This window comes from Cyclopterus lumpus, chromosome 20 (genome assembly GCF_009769545.1).
Source record: "Cyclopterus lumpus isolate fCycLum1 chromosome 20, fCycLum1.pri, whole genome shotgun sequence".
Classification (NCBI taxonomy): domain Eukaryota; kingdom Metazoa; phylum Chordata; class Actinopteri; order Perciformes; family Cyclopteridae; genus Cyclopterus; species Cyclopterus lumpus.
This window is the reverse complement of record NC_046985.1, coordinates 14,011,925-14,032,559: the sequence shown is the minus strand read 5'-3', so window position 1 is coordinate 14,032,559 and position 20,635 is coordinate 14,011,925. Positions and strand designations below refer to the sequence as shown.

Below are 20,635 nucleotides of genomic sequence, written 5' to 3'. Positions count from 1 at the left end.
CTGAATTTCCTGCGGCCACGGTTCTGAACATATCTTACAACTTGGTGACCTCCGACGTGAGCTTTGTGGCCTCGTGGCTGAGGAACTGGGCCCGCTAGCTCCGTGTCTTTCCACACGATGGCCAACTGATCAGGGGTAAACTGAAATCCGTATTTGCAACACAGCCAACATTATTTTTCCCCTCCATTTTTATAAAGCATTATTAAAAAACAAAAACTGTTCAACAACAATTAGTCTGAGCAATTTTGCCCAAGAGCTTCTATCTAGAAAAAATAATAAGAAAGTAGTGAAGATAGTGAATAAGGACCAGGTATAGGTTTTATAATAATCTATACAAGACAGTTAAAATATTGGGTAACATTTTGACATGTTGGTTTACAGTTTTTCTATTCATCTTTTATATGACACACATGGCGTCCTTAAGTAAAATCAAACAGCAGAACTGTGGATATTGTATATATAGTATGGACTTTACATCTAGACTGACATAGGTAAACTTGTTTATATTTTGACTCGGCAGTCACCTTTAATTCCAGAAGAGGCCCATTGTAACTATCACCAATAAAAACAGCTCTGCTTAAATGTGTGTGTGTTTCGTGAAGCTTCGCTATAGTTTCCCCGGATCTCACGCGCTAGATCGAACCAATGTTACGGGACGGCGCCGCACTCCAGTCCAGAAGGTGGCGGTGCTATTTGTCATCATCTCGAAATCACCGTAGAAGAAGAAGAGGAGGGCGGAAGTGGACATGTTTACTGCCTGCAGCCGCGGCGGGCTGGTAACGATGCGCTAAAAATATGCCTACTGCGCTCTGAATTGCTTGCTTAAACATTACTTGACTGTACGCGTCTAATGTCTTGGAATCATAAGGGAATTCACAGTTGGCTTCGGCATAATTCATAAGGTAAATAAACCTCGGGGCTTGCTGCACGTTAGCTTCGCTCGGATATAGGGTGAGCTAGCTAGAGCTGAGCTAAGGTTAGAGCTAGCTTAGCCCTATGTGGTTGTCGCACGGTTCTCTGTTCAAAAAAATTCCAGTTTAACTTTCTTGTCTGGGGGAGAAATTAACGATACATTTAACTGATAGACCATGGCTTCGGGTAATTAAGAAAGCGCTATTTAATACGGCAGTAACAATAGCTAATGATCCCACATCACGCTACACATTACAGTTGTAACTTAGCTACTGAAAGATGTTTGTAATGTTTTGTCCACTCTCATTTGCGCGAGGGACAACACGAGTTTCGGGTTAGCTTGAGTGGTTATTGCGGGACTGCTGTTGTTCCGCTCACTCTTTTAATAATAATAATAACAACAGCAGTCAATACAACGGGTAACAAACGAAGAGGACCCAACTCGCTGTCCAGTACTGTTGCCCGTTTGGTTCTCACTGCAGCATTTCTCTGCCTGCTGTCCCGCGCAGAGAAATGGACACGAGTGAGGACCCGGTCCAAACGAACGTCAGCAAAACGCTGCTCATCCGCCGCCTGCCAGCCGAGCTCAGACAGGACGAGAAGGAGGACCTCTTGAAGTATTTTGGAGCGGAGTCGGTCAGGGTCTTCTCAAACACGGGTCGCCTGGTAGGTTCCGTGCCTCACTAATACCAAGCTGTCATGTCTCCACGTTGACTTTGATCTGCTGTCCTTCCTCAACACGCCTCTCCATCTCCACAGAGACATGCAGCTTTCGCAACTTTTAGAAGTGAGAAGTCAGCAGCAAAAGTGAGTAGTTTGTGCAGAGTTTTGTAGTCATATTACATGTGAGGAAGCCTTGTTATTTATACAGTCGGAGCTAAAAGTGAATCTCATTTTGTCACCGTGTGTGTTTTAGGCTCTCAACAGGCTCCATCAGTTGGAGGTCCTTGATCATACACTTGTCGTGGAGTTTGCAAAATGCCAAGATCATGTGACTGTATTAAAGGACCCACGAGTGTCAGACAGGTAAGTCGCCTGCTTTTTTTTTTTCTCGATCTGCACAGGCCATAGTTATGAGCAATGTTACTTTTGCACGTTGTAAATATATGCGCTGTTCACCTCCCTGTGAGATTGAGATGGTCTCAGTGTCGGGTTGTGTGCTCTTAAGATCCTGTTGTCAGCACCTACAGACCAGACATGATTTTTCACACGCACAAGTTTTTGTTCATAAGTTGGCAGAAATCAACACAAATCAATTGTACCAGACACACAATTAGAAAAAAGTTCAATTTAAACACGCCTTTAACTGAAATCTACACCTTGTGCTCGAGTGAATCTCACTCAGCTTTAGTGTGGACATATTCTCAGCAACCAGCTAAATTGAACAAGTAGCATTGAAACACTTTTGAATCCTTTTTTTCTTTCTTTTTTCTACAGTGGTAAACAATTCAAGAGAGAGCCGAAGAAACAGGAGACCAAGCAGCCAAACATTCCCCTCATAGAGGCTGGCATTGCGCCGGGCCTTGGGTGAGTGTTGAACGCACGTCTATTAACGGTTCTTAGCGAATCCTGATGTAGTCGGAGATGATTTCTGAATTCCTAATTGAGGCGAGGCAGTCCAGTTTTTTTTAATGATGTGTTTGGCTGATGCATCATTAAGGCCACTTGTCTGTGTCTGAAGTGATGACATTGAAATGCTTCAGTTATACTCAGCAGGTGGTTTTCACTCTGCTTTGTTCTCGCTCTGTCTTGTGAGGTTAAAGCAAAAAAAACATTACACATTACATTCTGCCGTGTCAGGCCCCATCTCCCGCGGCCAGGATGTTACCCATCCACATGACACTCTATACAATTAGATATGCACATATGATCCACTCTGTCCCAAAGGAGCCGTCAGCAGCCTTTTTGTCCAATTAGATGGTTGGGCTGCCATGAAGCATGCGTCTGTCCTGCCAGTTGGTGGTACCCGGTGGTCTTTGATACGCTCGCTCCAGTACTGCCGGTCTGTCCTGCTGTGTGCGGAAATTGGATCTGGATCAGCCACCTCCTGATCTGATGTTGTTTGCTTCATTATGTATTTATAGCGTGGGGTCAACACTCCATGGGTTGTTTATCAGAAGTGGTAGAGGTGAATATATTATAATAGAATATCTCGATTGGGTACCATACATTTTGTATTCTTATTGTGTGTTGCTGTAGATCATTCGGGGTTCCCTACAGTTGAAGTAACGCTAAGAGACATTTTCATTGGTGTTGAATCAGACACGCACTATGGCGGAATGGACCGGCACCACGACTACTACTGCAGCTAAAGGCTAACATCATACAATTAAAGGGATTGACATTTTTACATTTCTTTCATTTAGTTTTTGAATTTTCCTCACTTTTCCTTTCATGATTGCAGCAAAAGTTAGAGCGTTCTCTCACACATTATGACACAGTTATCCTATGGATATAGATTTAGGCTGTTTTCCCCTTCTTTTTTTTCTCAGTCCCAGCAGAACTGCTAACAGATTTCTTTGTCATCCGACCAAGTGGCAGATTAAACAACATACACTGGACCCCCCCCCCCCCCCCCCCACACACACACACACACACACACACACACACACACACACACACACACACACACACTTGAAGTCTTTGTTTATTAGGCCTCTGAGTCTTTTGGCTTCTAAAAGTTATTATTACACAAGGACAAGCGTTGGTGCTGACACGACATGCTGGTCCCCACATCCCTTAATGGCCGACTTTCATATTTGCTATGTCATCTAAAGAATGAGCTACCTAGCTGAAGCTCACCGGCTGGACCACATATTCATGTGTCTCCGTTATTTTTGACATATTTTGTGAGTTGTTAAGTGTGTGGGGGGGGGGGGTATTGTATTTTAGGCAGCCAGTTACAGCGGCAGACTTTCTTTTTTAAAGCAATTTTGTCTTTTCACTTTTTTTCTCACTCTCTCCTACAGGTTGACGTTTCAATCGAATCCCACTCTGAAATATTTATACCCACCACCTTCTAATGGCATTCTGACAAATATAACACATGTCCTCATGAGTGTGCCAAAATTTTACGTCCAAGTGAGTGCATACTGCTTCTTCCATATCATTTTATTCTGTCTACAATACCTGCACATCTTTGATATGCATATGTTGGTCATCTCCGTGTATTCCATTTGTGTTTCTGTTCTTGTATTCACAATGTCCTCATTTGTTTGGAAAAGTGGGAATTTGTACCGAAAGAATTCAAATGTGACAGCATTTCCAGCCTTCAGATTCCCATTGTATATAGAAACATGAATAACCCAGAGGTTTTTGAACTGCATCCAACCTCTTAAAGATCAAACGGCAAACATTTGCCTTTTAAAAATTTCAATTTGGGGAGCAAGTATTAATAATAAACCGTAAGTGGGCGGCATGAGTTATAGGTTTAACATTTCCCTGGGAGCCTCTCTGCCTGTGTTTTCACTCCTGTTGTTACTCCTAGCTTTGGCGTCTTGGTGGTGCTAGTGTGTTGCGGGGAAGCCGCCTCTGTGCTCAGCCTCACCGCTGCCATCTCACTTCATTCTCAATCTCACCTTGATCCTGGTGTTTTTAAATGAAAAAGCAAAAGCCTTGCAATCTGTTTAACATATGGAGCCCGAGTTCCCGGCTGCCTGTTTTGAGAGCAGCAATATATTCACATCACCAGCTCCCATCCAGCTTTTGATATGAATCTTCAGATACAGCAATCACCGTTCTAATACTCTTATCTCCATAAACACAGGTACTGCATCTGATGAACAAGATGAATTTACCGTGTCCGTTTGGCCAGGTCACTGCCCGGCCCCCCATGGTAAGCCTGTGTACATTGGATAAAGAGGAACAGGCTCATAGCTGAATAGGTTTGAATGTAATTTATTTGATGTTAAATCAAGAAAATCTGCGTTGTTATAAAGAGGCCATTATTCAAATGTTTTATAGAAAAAGTATAGGAAACTCAAAGGCTGAGGTTAACCAGCTCCCAGCTGTAGAGGACCCTCAACCATCAGTGCCTTATTGATTAAGTCTCTCTCTGGGTTTCTTGGTGACTCAAGGAGCTATTCACTGCCCCAAAGACCCTTTCGTGCCACCAACCATCGTTATACTTGACTGAAATCAGTGCATACATTGTAAGAATGTAGATAAAATGTGGAAGCCTCACCCTGGGCTCTCTTGTGAAAGAATAATCTGATGAAGTAAAACATAAGCACCACTTACAGCCCTTTTTAAACTACAGCCCTTAGCACAGTCTTCTTTTATTATTGGTTGGGGTAACGTTTGAGCGCTTTGCATAAGTCTAAACATATTGTAATTTAGTTTGAGCCTCGTATAATCGATCACCCCAACTGTGGTGATAGACATGTGGCCGGGCGTGCCTTAATACTTGTATCACTTCTCCTATCTTCAAGCCCAGTTTTGACGAATGCGTACCAGGTCCCCTAGCACGGACTACACTCCTGAAGTCTGTCAGTTGAACCCAGAGGCATTTGCAAGCTAAGCCGGGTTTGTTTCGTTTTCCTGCAGTTTGAGCTCCTGCCTCCCGCACCACCCTTCCCCATGCCTCCTCCCTTCCCCCCCGACTACCCTCCTTTGCCAGAGGAGGAGATGGAGCTGTCCAGCGGCGAAGAATCAGAGTATGAGAGCGGGGACGACGAAGACAAGGAGAGGTGGGGCCCAGTAATTAGAGAAGACTCATTTCTGTGTAAACAGCTTCTTGACGCAAAGGGAGTCACTTTCATCTTTGTTGTGCATTGCCGCTGCCATTCATTCAGACGTAATGTTTCTAGAATCACAAGTGGCTTGAAGAGAAATGTCTTAAAACTCTAATAAATGGGTGATTAAAAAAAAAAAAGGTAGTCTTTTTTCCACCTTATTCCCTGTCTTTGCTTTATTACAGGATCGTTCGTCTGATGGGCCTGGTCAACCAAGCATGCAAGAGACCCATGAGACCAAAAACGGCTTCAAAGAGAAAGAAGCCCAGGATCAAGGATCTACTCTATGCTCCCAAACCAGACTCTCAGAGGTACACCAAAGGCACTCGTGCGTGTCACAGTCCTCATGCATAGACAGTATTCGAAGGCAGCTAAAACAAAAAGGAGGACGAAAACCTCCAGACAATATTCTGCATAGCCTTTTGTGGCTCAGAGGCGTATTGTTTCAGCCCCATGCAAACACACACTCAGCCCACAATTAATTCAAAAAACTTTAAAAACTGTTTTAGAAACCAAACACACAATAACACGCCTTAGTGTCTCCAGACTGCATGTTTGTGGAATTGGAAATATCTCTTGTAGAGCCGGGTTTATTGTGGGTACTTTCTAGAGGCTGCCGTTGAGGGGAATGCTGATTGTCTCTGCCGTCCTCAGTGCGCCAGTGCTGCAGCCCTCCGATGTGTTCGAGCAGCCCCACCCTGCCGGGCAAAGGAAAATTGAATTCCACATTTCGGTTCCAGAGGTGGCGGCCATTGTGGAAGGAAGTGGGCCGGGTCAGCCTGACGATGAAAGCGGAGGTAAGTGCTCTGCTTCCGAATTTTGACCCGAGATATTCACTTGCTGCAGCGTATTCCTGCAGTTGTTATTATTCATTTATTCTTACAGAACAATGTCCATCACAATTTTCTGGAGCCCAAGGTGATGGCATTAAAGTTCTCGCCTTTTCTGACCAACAGTTCTAAACCCCCAAATACTAAATTCACGACGATAAACAACTGAGAAAAGTAGCTAACCATTGAACATTTAGGAAGCTTGAATATGTTTGTGTTTAGAAGGGTGTTTTGTTCCCATTTATTGACACTTTGCTAGGCGTAAACTATAGGTAAGGTCCTTGATCTCTGTTGTATTTGCAAAGACTGTAATCGATATATTGAAGTCTTTATATTGAAGTCTTTAACAACTATTTTCATTCACCTGAGAATCACTTTCCATTTAATGTAATAAAAGTAAAAATTGCTCATTGCAAACGGAATAGAATCAGCAAAGGTTTTGAAATATTTTTGCTTGATAAATGAAGGAAATGTACTAGCTGCTAATCAATTTCCTGTTGACTGACTAAAGGATTACTCTGCTGATCGTTCAGCTTTAGTATCCATTAAAATTCTCCCATTCCCGTCTCTTATTTGTTATTGATTACTGATTGGTGCCGATGCACATCAGGCTAAATTATACGAGCCACCCTTCCAAATGTGGAAGTCCGATCAGCTGGTCCCTAAAATGAGAAGAGCTGGCCCGGCTGGCAGTGTGGCTGTCTGTAAGAAAAGTGCACCTCGTCTCTTTTGAGGAAGAAAGGCACCATAAGGATTTGATTATTACTATACATCATGTTTATTATCACCTAGAAGCAGGAGGTGGTCTGTTACTTATAAGTCAAAGCCCTTACCATGGAGCCACGTGTTGCACAGCCAGTATATCAGAGCAGAAAGGTTTTACCATTATTTTATTAGTATGGGAAATGTCACCGGGGGCACGGTCTGTGTTGCTTGTCAGCTGTGCAGTTCCCCGTTTGCCTTATCTCTCCTCTCTCTAGCTACAACTTCACTCTCTGGCGAAGAAAATAGATCTCAAAGTCAAACACAAAAGATTTCCTAAAAGCAGATGGAAGATAAACTATGACAGGTGGCTTTTTGGATTAGTCTTGTTTTGGGAAAGCGTTGTGTGATCCGATAAACAAGCTATTTAAATGGAAAGGGGAGTTTTGGGAGTGGGGGCAGATAAGGAGGAGGATAATTTTGAAAGCAGTGATCTAGTTCTCCGCCGAGAGTGTATCAGTAAAGCTCTCCAACACTTCTTGCTCTGGTGCGTACACACACACACACCTCATGACAAGCTTTTTTTGCCGCCTCCTCAGATTTGTACAGGCTCACTGTGCGTGTGTGTGTGTGTGTGTGTGTGTGTCCCGCTGCCTTTCAAACTCATGTTTACAAAACAGGAATGGATTTTGATTTGATTACAGAAGTGTGTTATTTGACATAGACATGAATGTGCTTACGCCTCACTCTCTTAAGACTGGCTTCTTCAGCACAAACCAATTTGACTGCAACATTATTTCTAGCAAAAGACTGCATTCATCGTATTAACCGCCGCCCAAAGAAATCCCTATTTCCAACTCAATCGTTTTGTAACGAGGTCACGGTTCGACATATTAAACAATCAATCTGTTAAACTAATTTTGACCAGAAGGATTCGCATCCACTTCCCATCCTGAGCGTGTTTGGGTTTCCTGAAGACGAAAAACATTGGAAGTGATTACTTCACCATCTGCGGTCGTGAAACACTTTGAAAACGTCCGTCTGTGTTTGGGCTGCAGGGGGAGTGGCCGCTTCCTGTTTGTACATCATCCAACGTAGTGGCACGAAAGACCGTTACGCGGCGACTGCTTGGTAATATGTCAACCTCTTGTGTCCCCTTCAGAAGCAGATGAGGGGGAGCTCGCCCCCAGTGGCAGGCGTGAGGCGGCGGAGGAGGAGGAGGCTGAGGGCTTTGGGAAGCTTTACCCCAGCGCGCAGGCTTCCCAACAGGAAGAGGAGCACAGCGACGAGGAGCAGGACCTCCCCTCGGACGTTGTCTCCAGAAAGGAGCTGGAGAAAGGACGGCTGTCAAGAGATGGTAAACGCGAAGGGAGGCTCTCGGGCCACACGGGGGGAGGGGTTAAGAACTAGTCTTAAACCACCGATTAGAGATGGAAGTCAATAAACTAGACCTTAGTTTTCAAAACTTTGAATATCAGGATAGAATAAATGTTGCAGCGTAGGGAAGTGCGAACAATAATAACCCTTTATTTTTTTCATTTATTCAAAAGAAGATGATTCCACCGTAGATACCAACAGTGACCATATTTAGTTGCATTTTCCTCTCAGAAACCCTGTTCTGTGTCTAAGTGATGCAAGACCAGTGGAAGCAGCAACAGGGTTCCGTTTGAAATGCATATGAGAGAAATTTGCCAGTTCGTGTAAGCGGCGAGAGCCACAGCGGCAGAAACAAAAAAAGAAAAGTGCCAACTGCAGAGAATCAAACTTGACAAAAGAAACCAATAGATCCTTTCGAGGGGAAGACGAGCGAAACAAAAGTATCACATCAGCATTACCGTTCTAAGATTAAAATCACCCCGAGATGACGAGGACGGAGGAGAGATGTGAAATAGTTGTTTGGCTTTTGGAACAGCAATCTGCCGCTGGTGGTTAGCGGCCGTCTCAGCCCAACGCTGAGTGCAAAACATCAAAGATTACTTGTCACCAAAAACAATTCCATAGCGAGTAATGTACTCCGAACATTCATCGTTTTTATTGATGCAGTGTCATCTGCATCCGTTACCTTTTTTGTATCCAGGACAAATAATATCGACCTCAGGTGAAGTTGGGGCCAAACCAACATTACTGGGGCTTGTTGGTCAATATGTAATTGAGGCTTTCAGTCAGTTCATTCCTCGCAAAGGCTTGTCAACGGAGTGGCACTTGAATTGGATAAAAGCGCGCTCCACCGTCACTCTTGCGCTGAAGCTGCTCCAATCAATATTTTTAGATTAACAACGGATCAAATTACTGAGTAATATGTAAGGGTTAGCTGTCGATGACAAACCACAGAGAGAAATTGTCCCGACGCTTCAGTTCCCCCTCAGCGGTACGTGGTTCATTGTTTTGTCTCTCACCCGGCCGTCTCCAGCTCAAACAGCTGTTTTTAGCAGGAGGGGCCCGATGTAGTTTGGTGCTGGGGGGATCGCGAACAAAGGTGACGACGAGCTGGGGAACATTGTGGAGCGTCGCGGATACAAAAACACATTGGATTTTGGTGTGTTGACAAGGGAGAAGTGAAGATATTCCATCTCTTTAAATGCAAACATTTGATAACAATATTTATACATCCATTCACAGCAAAAAAAATTCTGGATGCAAGAAAAATATTAATGGGTTATTGCAATTACATTTGCAGCGACAGCTTTGTGAATACAACTTGTGTTTGAACAGCGCTTTGGTTCCTAAATGTAATCTGCAAAACCGTTCACCACCTGAATCCACATTTGAGGATAGTTGTGTTTTTAACCATTGATTTCTATAATGTAAATCTAAGAACACATATATATACACACACACACACACACTAGCATTTATTTATTTATTCAAACGTGGGAACATTTCTAAAATGATCTCCACATTCACCATAGAGTACTGTTAGGTGTAATTCTTGGTTCTTCCTCGACCAACACGTGGCGTTCAGGCATGTTTCCCATTCAAGTCGCTGAAATGCAATTCGTCCCGTCTAAAAATGAACTGGCTGTAGGTGCTTGGATCAAACATGCAACCGCTGCTTTAATGTCTCGGCTCACCTCTCAGCCACGGCGTCTTAAATAAAAAAAAAAAGTTAAAACTGTTTTTTTATTTTCGAAATAAACGGTGCTTTTCAACTCATGTAAAAAAGCGATTAGTTGCTGCTACTTTTTTTTTTTTACCTGTGTTGGACTATGGTGATCTTCTTTACATGCCTCTGCTAACTGTCTTCGTATGGTGGACACGGCTTACCGCGATTCATTACCAACTGCAAAGCTCTGACTCACCACTGAGTTATACACTTGGGTAGGATGGCCTGCTTTGGCCACCGGTAGGCGCTGTCATTGGTACGCCTTCATTTATAAGGCAATCCTTGATCTGCTCCCAAACTACCTGTGTGTCCTCATCATGAAGAAAAGTGTGGGACAATACTCTTTGCGTTCTCAGGACTTCCTGATGCTCCCTGTCCCAAAAACCTGAACAGAAATGGGGAAAAGGGGCTTTTGTGTACTCTGCACCCTCAAACTGAAATATGTTGCAGAATACTTTGAAAATCAAAGATCTGATTCCACTTACTGGTTTTAAATATAAAATGAAACAAATGGAGGCAGGTTCCCAAAAATGTCAATGTTTCTTAAATTAACTCTGTCTCTTAACTTTGAGTTCTTTTAACTGTCTTGGCCAGGTCACCCTCGAAAAAGAGATTTTTAATCTCAATGGGACTCACCTGGTTAAATAAAAATAAAATCATTTGTGGATCCTTTGAATTTGCCTTTTATGTATGTACGGGCAGCTCTGTGATTTGCCTTTTGTACCTGTATTTTTTGTCCTCGCATCAAGTTTAATTAATTTTTCTTCCCCTTTTCTTCTTCTTTAAAAAAAAAAAAAAAAAACAGAGATAAAAAGGATGTCTGTGTTTAAAAACTATGAAGCGGGTGAGCCAACCTGCAGACTGTACGTGAAGAATATTGCAAAGCAAGTGGAAGAGAAAGTAAGTACATTTATAGCACTTGACCCAGTTTGGTTTACTTGATGTTGATGCTCATTCTGGAGTTTCCATTCATTACTATAGATATAGATATGCCGTCATATGGCATTCTATTTTTCCTGACATTCTTCGTTTGTCTTCCAGGACCTGAAGTACATCTATGGGAGATACGTCAACCCTTTGTCAGAAGCCGAGAGAAACATGTACGTAACCAGACCAGGAACAGGCCGCATCACCCGGGCTGAGTTTCTTATTGACATGCCTTGCGTGTCGCTTCACCCCATCAAAAATCTTCCTGAGCTATTTCTGACTCCAGCAATTTGTCCCTCTCCTCCGAGAGTTTTTAGTAATTCATGCTGACTGTGTGTTGTGTTATTAATAAGCACCTAACCTGACATAGAGATCACAAGGGAGATTTTATGCTTGCACATCAGCAGCACTTCAAATGAATATTCTGCCTGAGTCATCAAACCAAGCTTATGTTGAGGACAGAGGCCCGACTATGAACACAGATGTCGGGGATAAACGGGAAGATGCAACTGCCAGAGACAGTTTGGCCTTTGGGTAACCCGTCTCTAAATTGTGGCGGACCAAATATTGTTTATATATGCCCATAAACATTTAAAAGTGTAATGTAGGGTTCACGATTGTTGCTTCTCTCGGGCTTAAGTTGCAAAGCAGTAAAACCAAGTGGTTGGAATAGAAACCGGCAGGTTCTTGGGTCTAATGGGGGCACATACACGATTGACAGCCACTGTTTTATGTGGTCACAGCAGCAGATCATATTTTACAATTCCCCTCCTATACTGAATAGCTACAATTTAATGTGGTCTTGACTGTAAGCCTGGAGTTATAATGATGTTTCCCTGCTTTGGGGTTTTTCTTTCTTTCTTTCTTTCTTCTCAGGTTTGACATTGTGTTAATGAAGGAGGGGCGGATGAAAGGGCAGGCCTTTGTAGGACTCCCCAGTGGGCAGAGTGCAGAGAAAGCCCTGCGGGAAACCAACGGCTACGTTCTCTACGACAAGCCCCTCGTCGTCGTATCCTTTTACCCCTCCCCCCTCTCGCAAGATGAAACTAAGACAAGATTTCATAAGTGTGGAAATCCAGCCTCATTTGGAGGAGATGGACACACAGATTCTGCCTATATATTACCTAACAGATGCCCTGAAATATAGAGGATAAGTTGGTGACGCGCTAAAAGTCAAGGCTCCTTTTGCTGTGAAATATTCACCTGCTGTTCCATATCACAAGGCCATTTCCCGTTAAATATAGGAGATATATAAGCACAATATGTCACAGTATGTGGAGAGTGTTACCCACAAGGAACCAATTGATAAAAGAAAGCTGTAGACAGGGTATATACGATGCACTGAACATGCACAAAGAGGCAGTTAAGAGGTGGTGTGTGTTGATTATTAGATGCATTGATGCATTGCTTAGCTTTGGCCCTACGAAGACGAAGACTCCTTTTCTGGAAGCCCTGACCCACCACCTGCTCTTCCACAGCATAATTGCACATCAACCTTTGACCTTGTCTAATGGAACAAGGCTATTGATTTCGAGGGTGTTTTGATGTGCATCCCATAGCCAATTAGCTTGCCGATGGCCTATTACTCTTCCCGTTCAAAGTAATTTGGTTGGAGACGGTGTCCTGTATGTAGCAGCTATATTCCAGGCCGGGCGACAGTCATTCAGTCGACATTCAGCCACTAACGAGGTGATGAGCAGGCTTTGAATAACTGGAGTATGGTGGTTCATTGGAGAAAAAAAAACATCTGAAATTATACCACTGCAAGTGTGCTCAAAGGGGAGCAAATAGTACTCCACATGTGTTTTAAGGTAGACTTGGCTTGTTTAAAGGGGCTTTATTCTATTTGGAGCATCACAAAGTCGAGCAAGGTTCATCTCGGTACAGATGTCTTTTTAAGCAGTCATAGGCAGCGGACAGCCGGTCCCAGTTTAGAGTCCCTGTAATGATTTTTTCAGTGCTAGCGAGAGACTGCAGCATGACACTTGCCAGAGAATCCTCAAACAGCCTGCTACAAAAATAAAGGAGCTGGAAGAAGAAGAAAAAACAAGATGGGAGGGGGAAATGCTTGTAGTTTAGAGTGTAAGGTCTAGCACTGCACTGGTAGCCTTTTCCCCCCTGTTCTTTAATTTAATCCGATATTCATCAATTCATGTGTATGACGGTAGCTGTCACAGAGGTGGTGGGCTACCCAGCAGGCCATGTGATCCAAACTCTTAAAAGGGCCATCTTCTGACCAGTAGTCTTCTTTTGGCCAGTAGTCTTCTTTTGGCTAGTAGTCTTCTGACCAGTAGTCTTCTTCTGACCAGTAGTCTTCTTTTGGCCAGTAGTCTTCTTTTGGCTAGTAGTCTTCTTTTGGCTAGTAGTCTTCTGGCCAGTAGTCTTCTTTTGGCTAGTAGTCTTCTTTTGGCTAGTAGTCTTCTTTTGGCCAGTAGTCTTCTTTTGGCGAGTAGTCTTCTTTTGGCCAGTAGTCTTCTTTTGGCCAGTAGTCTTCTTTTGGCCAGTAGTCTTCTTTTGGCCAGTAGTCGTCTTTTGGCCAGTAGTCTTCTTTTGGCTAGTAGTCTTCTGGCCAGTAGTCTTCTTTTGGCTAGTAGTCTTCTTTTGGCTAGTAGTCTTCTTTTGGCCAGTAGTCTTCTTTTGGCCAGTAGTCTTCTTTTGGCGAGTAGTCTTCTTTTGGCGAGTAGTCTTCTTTTGGCCAGTAGTCTTCTTTTGGCCAGTAGTCTTCTTTTGGCTAGTAGTCTTCTTTTGGCCAGTAGTCTTCTTTTGGCCAGTAGTCTTCTTTTGGCTAGTAGTCTTCTTTTGGCCAGTAGTCTTCTTTTGGCCAGTAGTCTTCTTTTGGCCAGTAGTCTTCTTTTGGCTAGTAGTCTTCTTTTGGCCAGTAGTCTTCTTTTGGCCAGTAGTCTTCTTTTGGCCAGTAGTCTTCTGGCTAGTAGTCTTCTGGCGTTCTTATGCAAACGGCTGCAACGTTTTTCTCAAATTCAATTCCTATGAGGGGGCGAGTGTCACAAGGAAAAGGCCCCCGTGGTTTTCCACTGTTGCTGCGTACAATTCTGGGAGTAAAACATGATGGGATGAGAATATAGACTATATTTCTGCGATTATGTCTGAAATTGTGCCTGAAACTGGAATGGGCTTCGCAGTGAGGTCTGGGTGTTTGTGCATATTCTCTGTGGCGCTATTGGTGTATTTACTTTTGTAGATAGATGGGTATACATTTGAAGTATCAAAGACTAATGGGACTGTATGAAGGAGCCGATCTTGTTGCCTGTACAGGGTTATGTGTTTGATGTACTCCCCTTGCTTCTTCAGAGAGGCTGAAAGGTCTTGCCTAAAAAGGAAGATGCTTCATCGAGTGAGTAATGAAAACGTTTGCAGCCTACAGACCTTAACTGTAAACTCGCAGCAATTTGCCCGATCTGCCAAACCAAAAGAAGACAACACCGTTACCAAGAGAGGCCCAAAACAACGATGACCTCTGCGAGGTGAGTGAGAGAGTACAGCATCTGCACAGAGAAAATGTTCTCACAAAGTCATAGTGTCATCTGTTCTATATATATTTATTTAGAACAAGCATTGTAATGGTGTTTTCATTTTACGTTTGTGTTTACACTTTATTTATTCAAGATGCCAAGGCTTGATATTGTGGCCCAGCAGAACCAATTGTATCCTTATTCTGGCATATCCTTTGGAGAGAAAAAAAAGAAAAGAAAGAAAGACAAATGGGGGCAGTTTATTTGTAGTTCTTGTGGCACAATTGGAACTTGAAACAGTCTGGATTGTAGTCTCAATTTAAAAAGACTGTCATGCTTTGTTTCTGTAGTCTATTGTCTCTCACAGTATGTTCTCTGAAAAATAAGTGTAGACTCTGTAAACTTGTGCTATTTTGAAGTCTTAAATGTCTCTTTACATTTCTCTCTACCTTGTTTGACTGATTTTCAGGTGATGGTCGTCAGATGTCATCTTCTTCTTTTATTATTGAATAAAAAAAAGGTTATTTTATTAAGATAACTTTCGTCACGTTTTTCTTCCGACCACATCATCACTTCAATCATACTGCCATAACTTATTATCTTTATTTATTTATATATATATATATATATATATATATATATATATATATATATATATATATATATATATATATATATATATATATATATTTATTTATATCTCTCTCTAGCAGATGGTGGTCGGTCAACTGACTGGCCCCGTCTGTGTGATTATTGAGAGTAAACCTTGGGAGGGTGAACTTCTCCCCTCAGCAGCCATCATAACTGGAGATTTTTTTCAGCCTCTTTTTGGTGTAAACAATACTGTGAGTGTGCTGGGTACATGTCAATCACAGCTAAAGTTTAGGGATGTCTGATCTTTGAGTCATCGGATGAAGGAAAACATTAAATTAAACATTACATTTTCTAAAAAAGGATCGATGGAGCTTGCTAGTACACTTATATAAATATCTGAAACACACACAATGACATTTTTTTTTAGAAGGATAAAGGGCCAGACTGATTCAATAGCTTGGTTTCCAGTTGTTCCTAAATTGTTCTCAAGTGATAACATTGGCCTTGGTGGCTCAGATAATCTTTATCCTGGTTCACTTTTGTTGTTGGCAGGTTGCCACCAGGGCACTGGCGATAGCTGAAACTGTTCTGCGTTAGACAAATAAACTTTTAAGAGAAAATAGTCCCCTTTAGAAGATGCCACATTGCATTTAACCACCAGTTGTTCACATGTTTAAAATTGTGCAAAGCACACACTGCCATCACCTACCAATCAGCAATCAAGGCTGCGGAGCCTGATGACGCTGAACGGCCTGCGTTGGTTGACACCGCACAGACCGTTGCATGACATCCTGTTGCATGACATCCTGTTGCATGACATCCTGTTGCATGACATCCTGTTGCCATGTTTCTTCACGTCTCCCCTCTGCGTGGAGAGAGCACACAGGGATTGTAGCTGCCAGTTGATTTACCAGTAATCTGCACAACGTAACAATGGCTGGGGTTAATGGGGTGTGATTGTCAAATCCTCCAGGGTTGTGATCACCATAATTACACAATTATCTGTGCCCCCCCCCCCCCCCCCCCCCCCCCCCCACCCCTTCAATTGCAATATATAAGAACCAAATACATATTGCCTGTATCTTATAGTATGTTAAAAAAAGAAGAAAAAAAAAACGATTGATTTGCTGTAATGGTTTCCAGAAATGGTCTGATTTTGTAAAACAAAATGTCAGATTATGGTGCACGTGGGGGAGAAAAAAACTATTGCATTTCTCCTGATTTTCCATTTTGTGTGATGCTTTTTCTTCTGTAAAAATCTTGCTGTTTATTAAGCCCCCCGGGCCCCCCCCCACACACACACAGTTAAGATCCAGCAGGCACGTGGGGTGATCAATCACACATGCTCGTCTGGTCCGACCCGCGGCTCATACGTCAACGCCAGCTTGAGGGAGGAGTTCCCATCTGTGCCTGACTCTGCCCGCCGTCTCAACGATGACAAATGTGCCACCCGCCGAGGAAATATTGAGAGTTACCGGGACATTTATCAGGCAACATTTGAGCATTATGAGAGATAACCTTTTGTAAGTGGACGCAGATAGAGACGTATGTTGTGCCTCTCCTCGGCACCGTCTCCGCTTTAATACTGCAGCTGCCCGCGCGACTGACACCACGATAATGAGTTTCTTATTTCGGAATCAACCAGGTGTGCGTCTGTTTTGCTGCTTGGAGGCCGTGGGTTGCCCGGTGCATGTCCACGTGTTGGACTCCAAGCACATGCGGCCTATTTTACTCATGTGCTGTCGTCTTTGTTTACCTACTTATTTTTTTATGTCTATGAATTGTGGGTAATTCCCTTGTGCAAAGTATGCATCTAATGCTGACTTACGTAAAGGGTTCATCAAACACTCGACAATTTGATAGGGGGGTTGGGGCGTAACCCTAAACCCTCATATACTTTGCTGGATGTCCGTGAGGGTGGAGACCGGCATCGGGCCACTGTGTGAATCCGCCCTCACTCCTCCTGCCTTTTGCGCCGGCATATTACTTGTGCAGATTGAGTGTGATGTTTACCCGATAATCTGTTTCAAACATGCCAGGAACCCTCCAGGCAACATAAACACGCCCCGGGCCGCGAGCTATCTCCAGACGCCTCCCCAATGACGACGTTGATGTCTGAATTTACCTGTGGGCTTCTGTGCTGTATTGTCAAGCCAGCTTCTGTTTCCACTGAAAGTGAATACTAATGCACTCACAAGCCACTGAAGCCAGTCCATTCCCTTGCCACCCGCAGACCGTTACTCTATGAGCATGTTTGCTATGTTGCTTTGGGTTCATCTGTGTTGGCGAAGTGCTGGTTAGTCCCAATGGGTCCATCAGATATAGTCCACATCAGGAGGTCAGTTTCCTGATGTAGAGTGTCGCTGATGGACCCAAATGATACCGATAGATTTGTCAAGAAAAGGTTCTGCTCTTCAAGGGTTCTCTCAAAGAAGAACTGATCCCCCTTCACCAGACACGCGTATTAAAACCCTCCCAATGTAATCGTCAATACAAATGATGAACTGGAGTTTCTTTGATGAATAGCAGACATTTTATTCAATTTTGTAAATCTACCATGTTGCACCATTAAGCTTCTCAATGCTTGCTGAAATTAAATTACTGTGAAATTGTTTTTTCCACTGTATTTATGAAGATTTATGAAGGAGATCAAATTTCCTTTTCATCAATATGTTGTGCTTGTATTTCTTTTTAATAGATGGCATGTGAACTTATTGAGTTGGAATTATTACTCGGAAGTATTAATACCCTTTATCAAATATGCTTTCTGAACACGTGTTAGTCGAGTGAATCGGGCTCAGCCAGAAGATTTTAACAAAGGAGTGATTTACTTGATGTGTGAGCCAACAACACATACAAAGCCCCTCTCTCATTAATGGTTTTATTTATGTATTTTATTCCTGTTTTTACATAATGTGTTTTTATTTGTCACATCAATTAATTTGAATATGGTTTTCTGTTGTAGAAAGCTTAAATACTTCCATCCTGGATCATTTTACCACCACAGAAAAACATCAAGCACATCCTGACCTATGACACAGCAGGTGATGATGTGGGCTAGATTGTCTACATTGCCATAGAAATAAAGCCCAGGAGGGTGGAGCCACCACTTGGAAAAAAGAAAGCATTCCGTTAGTCTTGGTAATAACCCTAAAAAAGCCCAGATAGGCATACTTACTTTTGTTCCCCTGAAATAAAGATGGAGAACTAAACGCACACTAAAACACTGCCACTTGAATGAAAACATCCTTGAAACCATTTTGTGTATATATATTTAAAAAAAACACATACACACATTGTCTCCGACTGTCAGCATGCCGTTACTGGAAACCTGGCCATTGGACGATATTAAAACTGACAGTGAGCGTACTTTGCCCGGGGTGAATTAACATTCGTGATTTTAATGCAGTGTGTAGAGTTCACGTGCTGGGAGTAAGAGGCTGGGTGAGCACAGTGTGAATTTCCATATAACGGTACTTTAGTATATATTGTTGGAAGTGTCCCGCCGACGCATCTGTGCAAACTCCCAACTTAGTTGGAAACTCCATCTCGATGCGAAACCCTTGTTATGAAAATCTGCAGCAATTAAAAAAAACACAAAGTAAAAGAACAGCAGGGACGCATCAGATGAGTATTTCTTAGAGCTGATGGTAAGGCACTGACGAAACCATCACCTGCAGCATGAGCTAACAAATCCCAGATTCCCATCTTGTCTGCTTATTTGATGGTGCATATGTCATCTCTATTTTTTAGCACAGGGTGTAATAACCCTTTATTTGCCATCTGCCTCTACTCCAACACCCATGTATCTCCTCGTGTACACTTCTCTACACTGGCGTGTACAGACAACATATAAACGCTACCAGCCTGCATTGAGTATTCACAGTTTAGAAACAATACGTGTTTGAAGTATTCCAGGTCATTTAGATGATTGCCGCCGCTTGCTACTTCTGAATACCTGGGTATTTCATATGTCATGGCAAAGATGACTTGATGTGAGAATAAGAGTACAGCCCTGGGTAGATAGATTATGTCACATTCAGCATCAATGAGGTGTGAGAAAACTAGGTTCAATGGCGCTCCTAGCGATTGTGGTTATGTATTACGATGAGTTTACAAGTTGGAGGGTCAAGACAAATAAATAACTGTATGGATTATGTGATATCAAATGAATGACACTGTATGTAATATGTAAATGTATCAATTAGAATTATGGGATCTATTAAGTGATTGTGGAAGAAATCCAGAAAACATCAAGCCCCCACCAAATAAGTTAATGTAAGCAAAGACAGAGCCTGGAGGATGGAGCAGATAAGAGGAAGCACTAAGGCCTGAGGACTGCTCTAATGTGGACAAGGGTTGGGTTGACCAACACCTAACATGCTCTCAGACGGGGGAAACTCGCTTGGAGAAAGCCGTTGTTTCTTAACAGAGTTGACAGACACGGAATCAATGATAGCCCTAAACATTTCCCAATAAATTTATTTTGTACTCCTCAACGGCAGCGTTAGAGCATGGATGTACCGCCGTGCTCTGCAGCTGCGCTGGTGGCCTGCTGAGACAGGGATTTTATTCCTGCCCGGACCAACTTAACTGTGAGCTTTTTGCTGACTTTGAATAAGCAAATAGTGGGAAGACACACACACACACATATACACGCACACACACACACACACACACACACACACACACACACACAGTGCTTAGTCAACTCCAGAGTGTGTGTATGGTCGTCAGTCTTTCCGATAGCAAATGTGTCAATTCCGAGGTACGCGTATTCATTATGGAGAGAGTGATGGCTTGACCATGCATATTTCATGCTTTTAAACCTTGCAAGTTTCATGAAGTTGTCCAAATGAGTAGCATTTAAAACTGGAGTGAAGTAATGTGCTTGAATAATTAATCTATAATGTCTTTGATAAAAATTACAACCACGGTCATCACTTTTATTTAAGCCAGGAGGTTAATTTATTAATCTTAATTGCATATTTAACTTGTTTACATTAGGAGCCTAATGGTTTGGTATGTGGTGCATAGCCTACAGAACTAGACATCCCACTCGAGCTCCTAATGGTTCCGATTTTTCCGTCGCAGACAAGTTACGTGGTCGAAAATGGTGAGAGCACAAGATGTTTGTCAGTTATGGCATGGCCTGTAATTCCTGTGTCCTTATTTAAAAGTATCCCCAGCTTTGCAATAAAGTGCTTATCCCTAATGCGAGTTTCCCTGCTCCCTTTTCTGACATTACACCTCTCTCATTGCTCTGCCCTGTGCTGTCCGAGTTACCAACTAAATCTCAGCCTCATCTTGTCCGCCGTAACCTTGTTTATTCCCAACAGTGGCATTAGCAAAGCTGTAAAAGTA

At 42.8% G+C, this 20,635-nt stretch overlaps 1 protein-coding gene across 3 annotated transcripts; it reads left to right on the top strand.

Moving 5' to 3' along the window:
• Positions 1-717: 717 nt before the first annotated feature.
• Positions 718-15,206, top strand: rnpc3 (RNA-binding region (RNP1, RRM) containing 3). Of its 3 annotated transcripts, none has more exons than XM_034559738.1 (16): positions 718-776; positions 1,422-1,578; positions 1,672-1,719; positions 1,829-1,938; positions 2,350-2,439; positions 3,882-3,993; positions 4,679-4,747; positions 5,458-5,600; positions 5,831-5,956; positions 6,300-6,442; positions 8,340-8,534; positions 11,086-11,180; positions 11,322-11,380; positions 12,084-12,216; positions 14,611-14,689; positions 14,832-14,899. In XM_034559738.1, the coding sequence occupies exons 2-15, from the start codon at positions 1,426-1,428 to the stop codon at positions 14,677-14,679; spliced, it is 1,545 nt and encodes a 514-aa protein (XP_034415629.1). In that variant the 5' UTR covers positions 718-776; positions 1,422-1,425; the 3' UTR covers positions 14,680-14,689; positions 14,832-14,899. The 3 variants fall into 3 exon arrangements, with proteins under 3 accessions (XP_034415629.1, XP_034415628.1, XP_034415630.1); XM_034559737.1 differs by having other exon boundaries at positions 727-902; XM_034559739.1 differs by lacking the exons at positions 718-776; positions 14,832-14,899 and adding exons at positions 799-902; positions 15,147-15,206.
• Positions 15,207-20,635: the final 5,429 nt, after the last annotated feature.

Coding starts and splice junctions, on each gene's coding strand:
- rnpc3 (XM_034559739.1), top strand. CDS start 1,426: ATGGACACGAGTGAGGACCCGGTCCAAACGAACGTCAGCAAAACGCTG. Junction 4,748..5,457: donor TCACTGCCCGGCCCCCCATG/GTAAGCCTGTGT, acceptor GTTTTCCTGCAG/TTTGAGCTCCTGCCTCCCGC. Junction 11,381..12,083: donor TCAGAAGCCGAGAGAAACAT/GTACGTAACCAG, acceptor CTTTCTTCTCAG/GTTTGACATTGTGTTAATGA.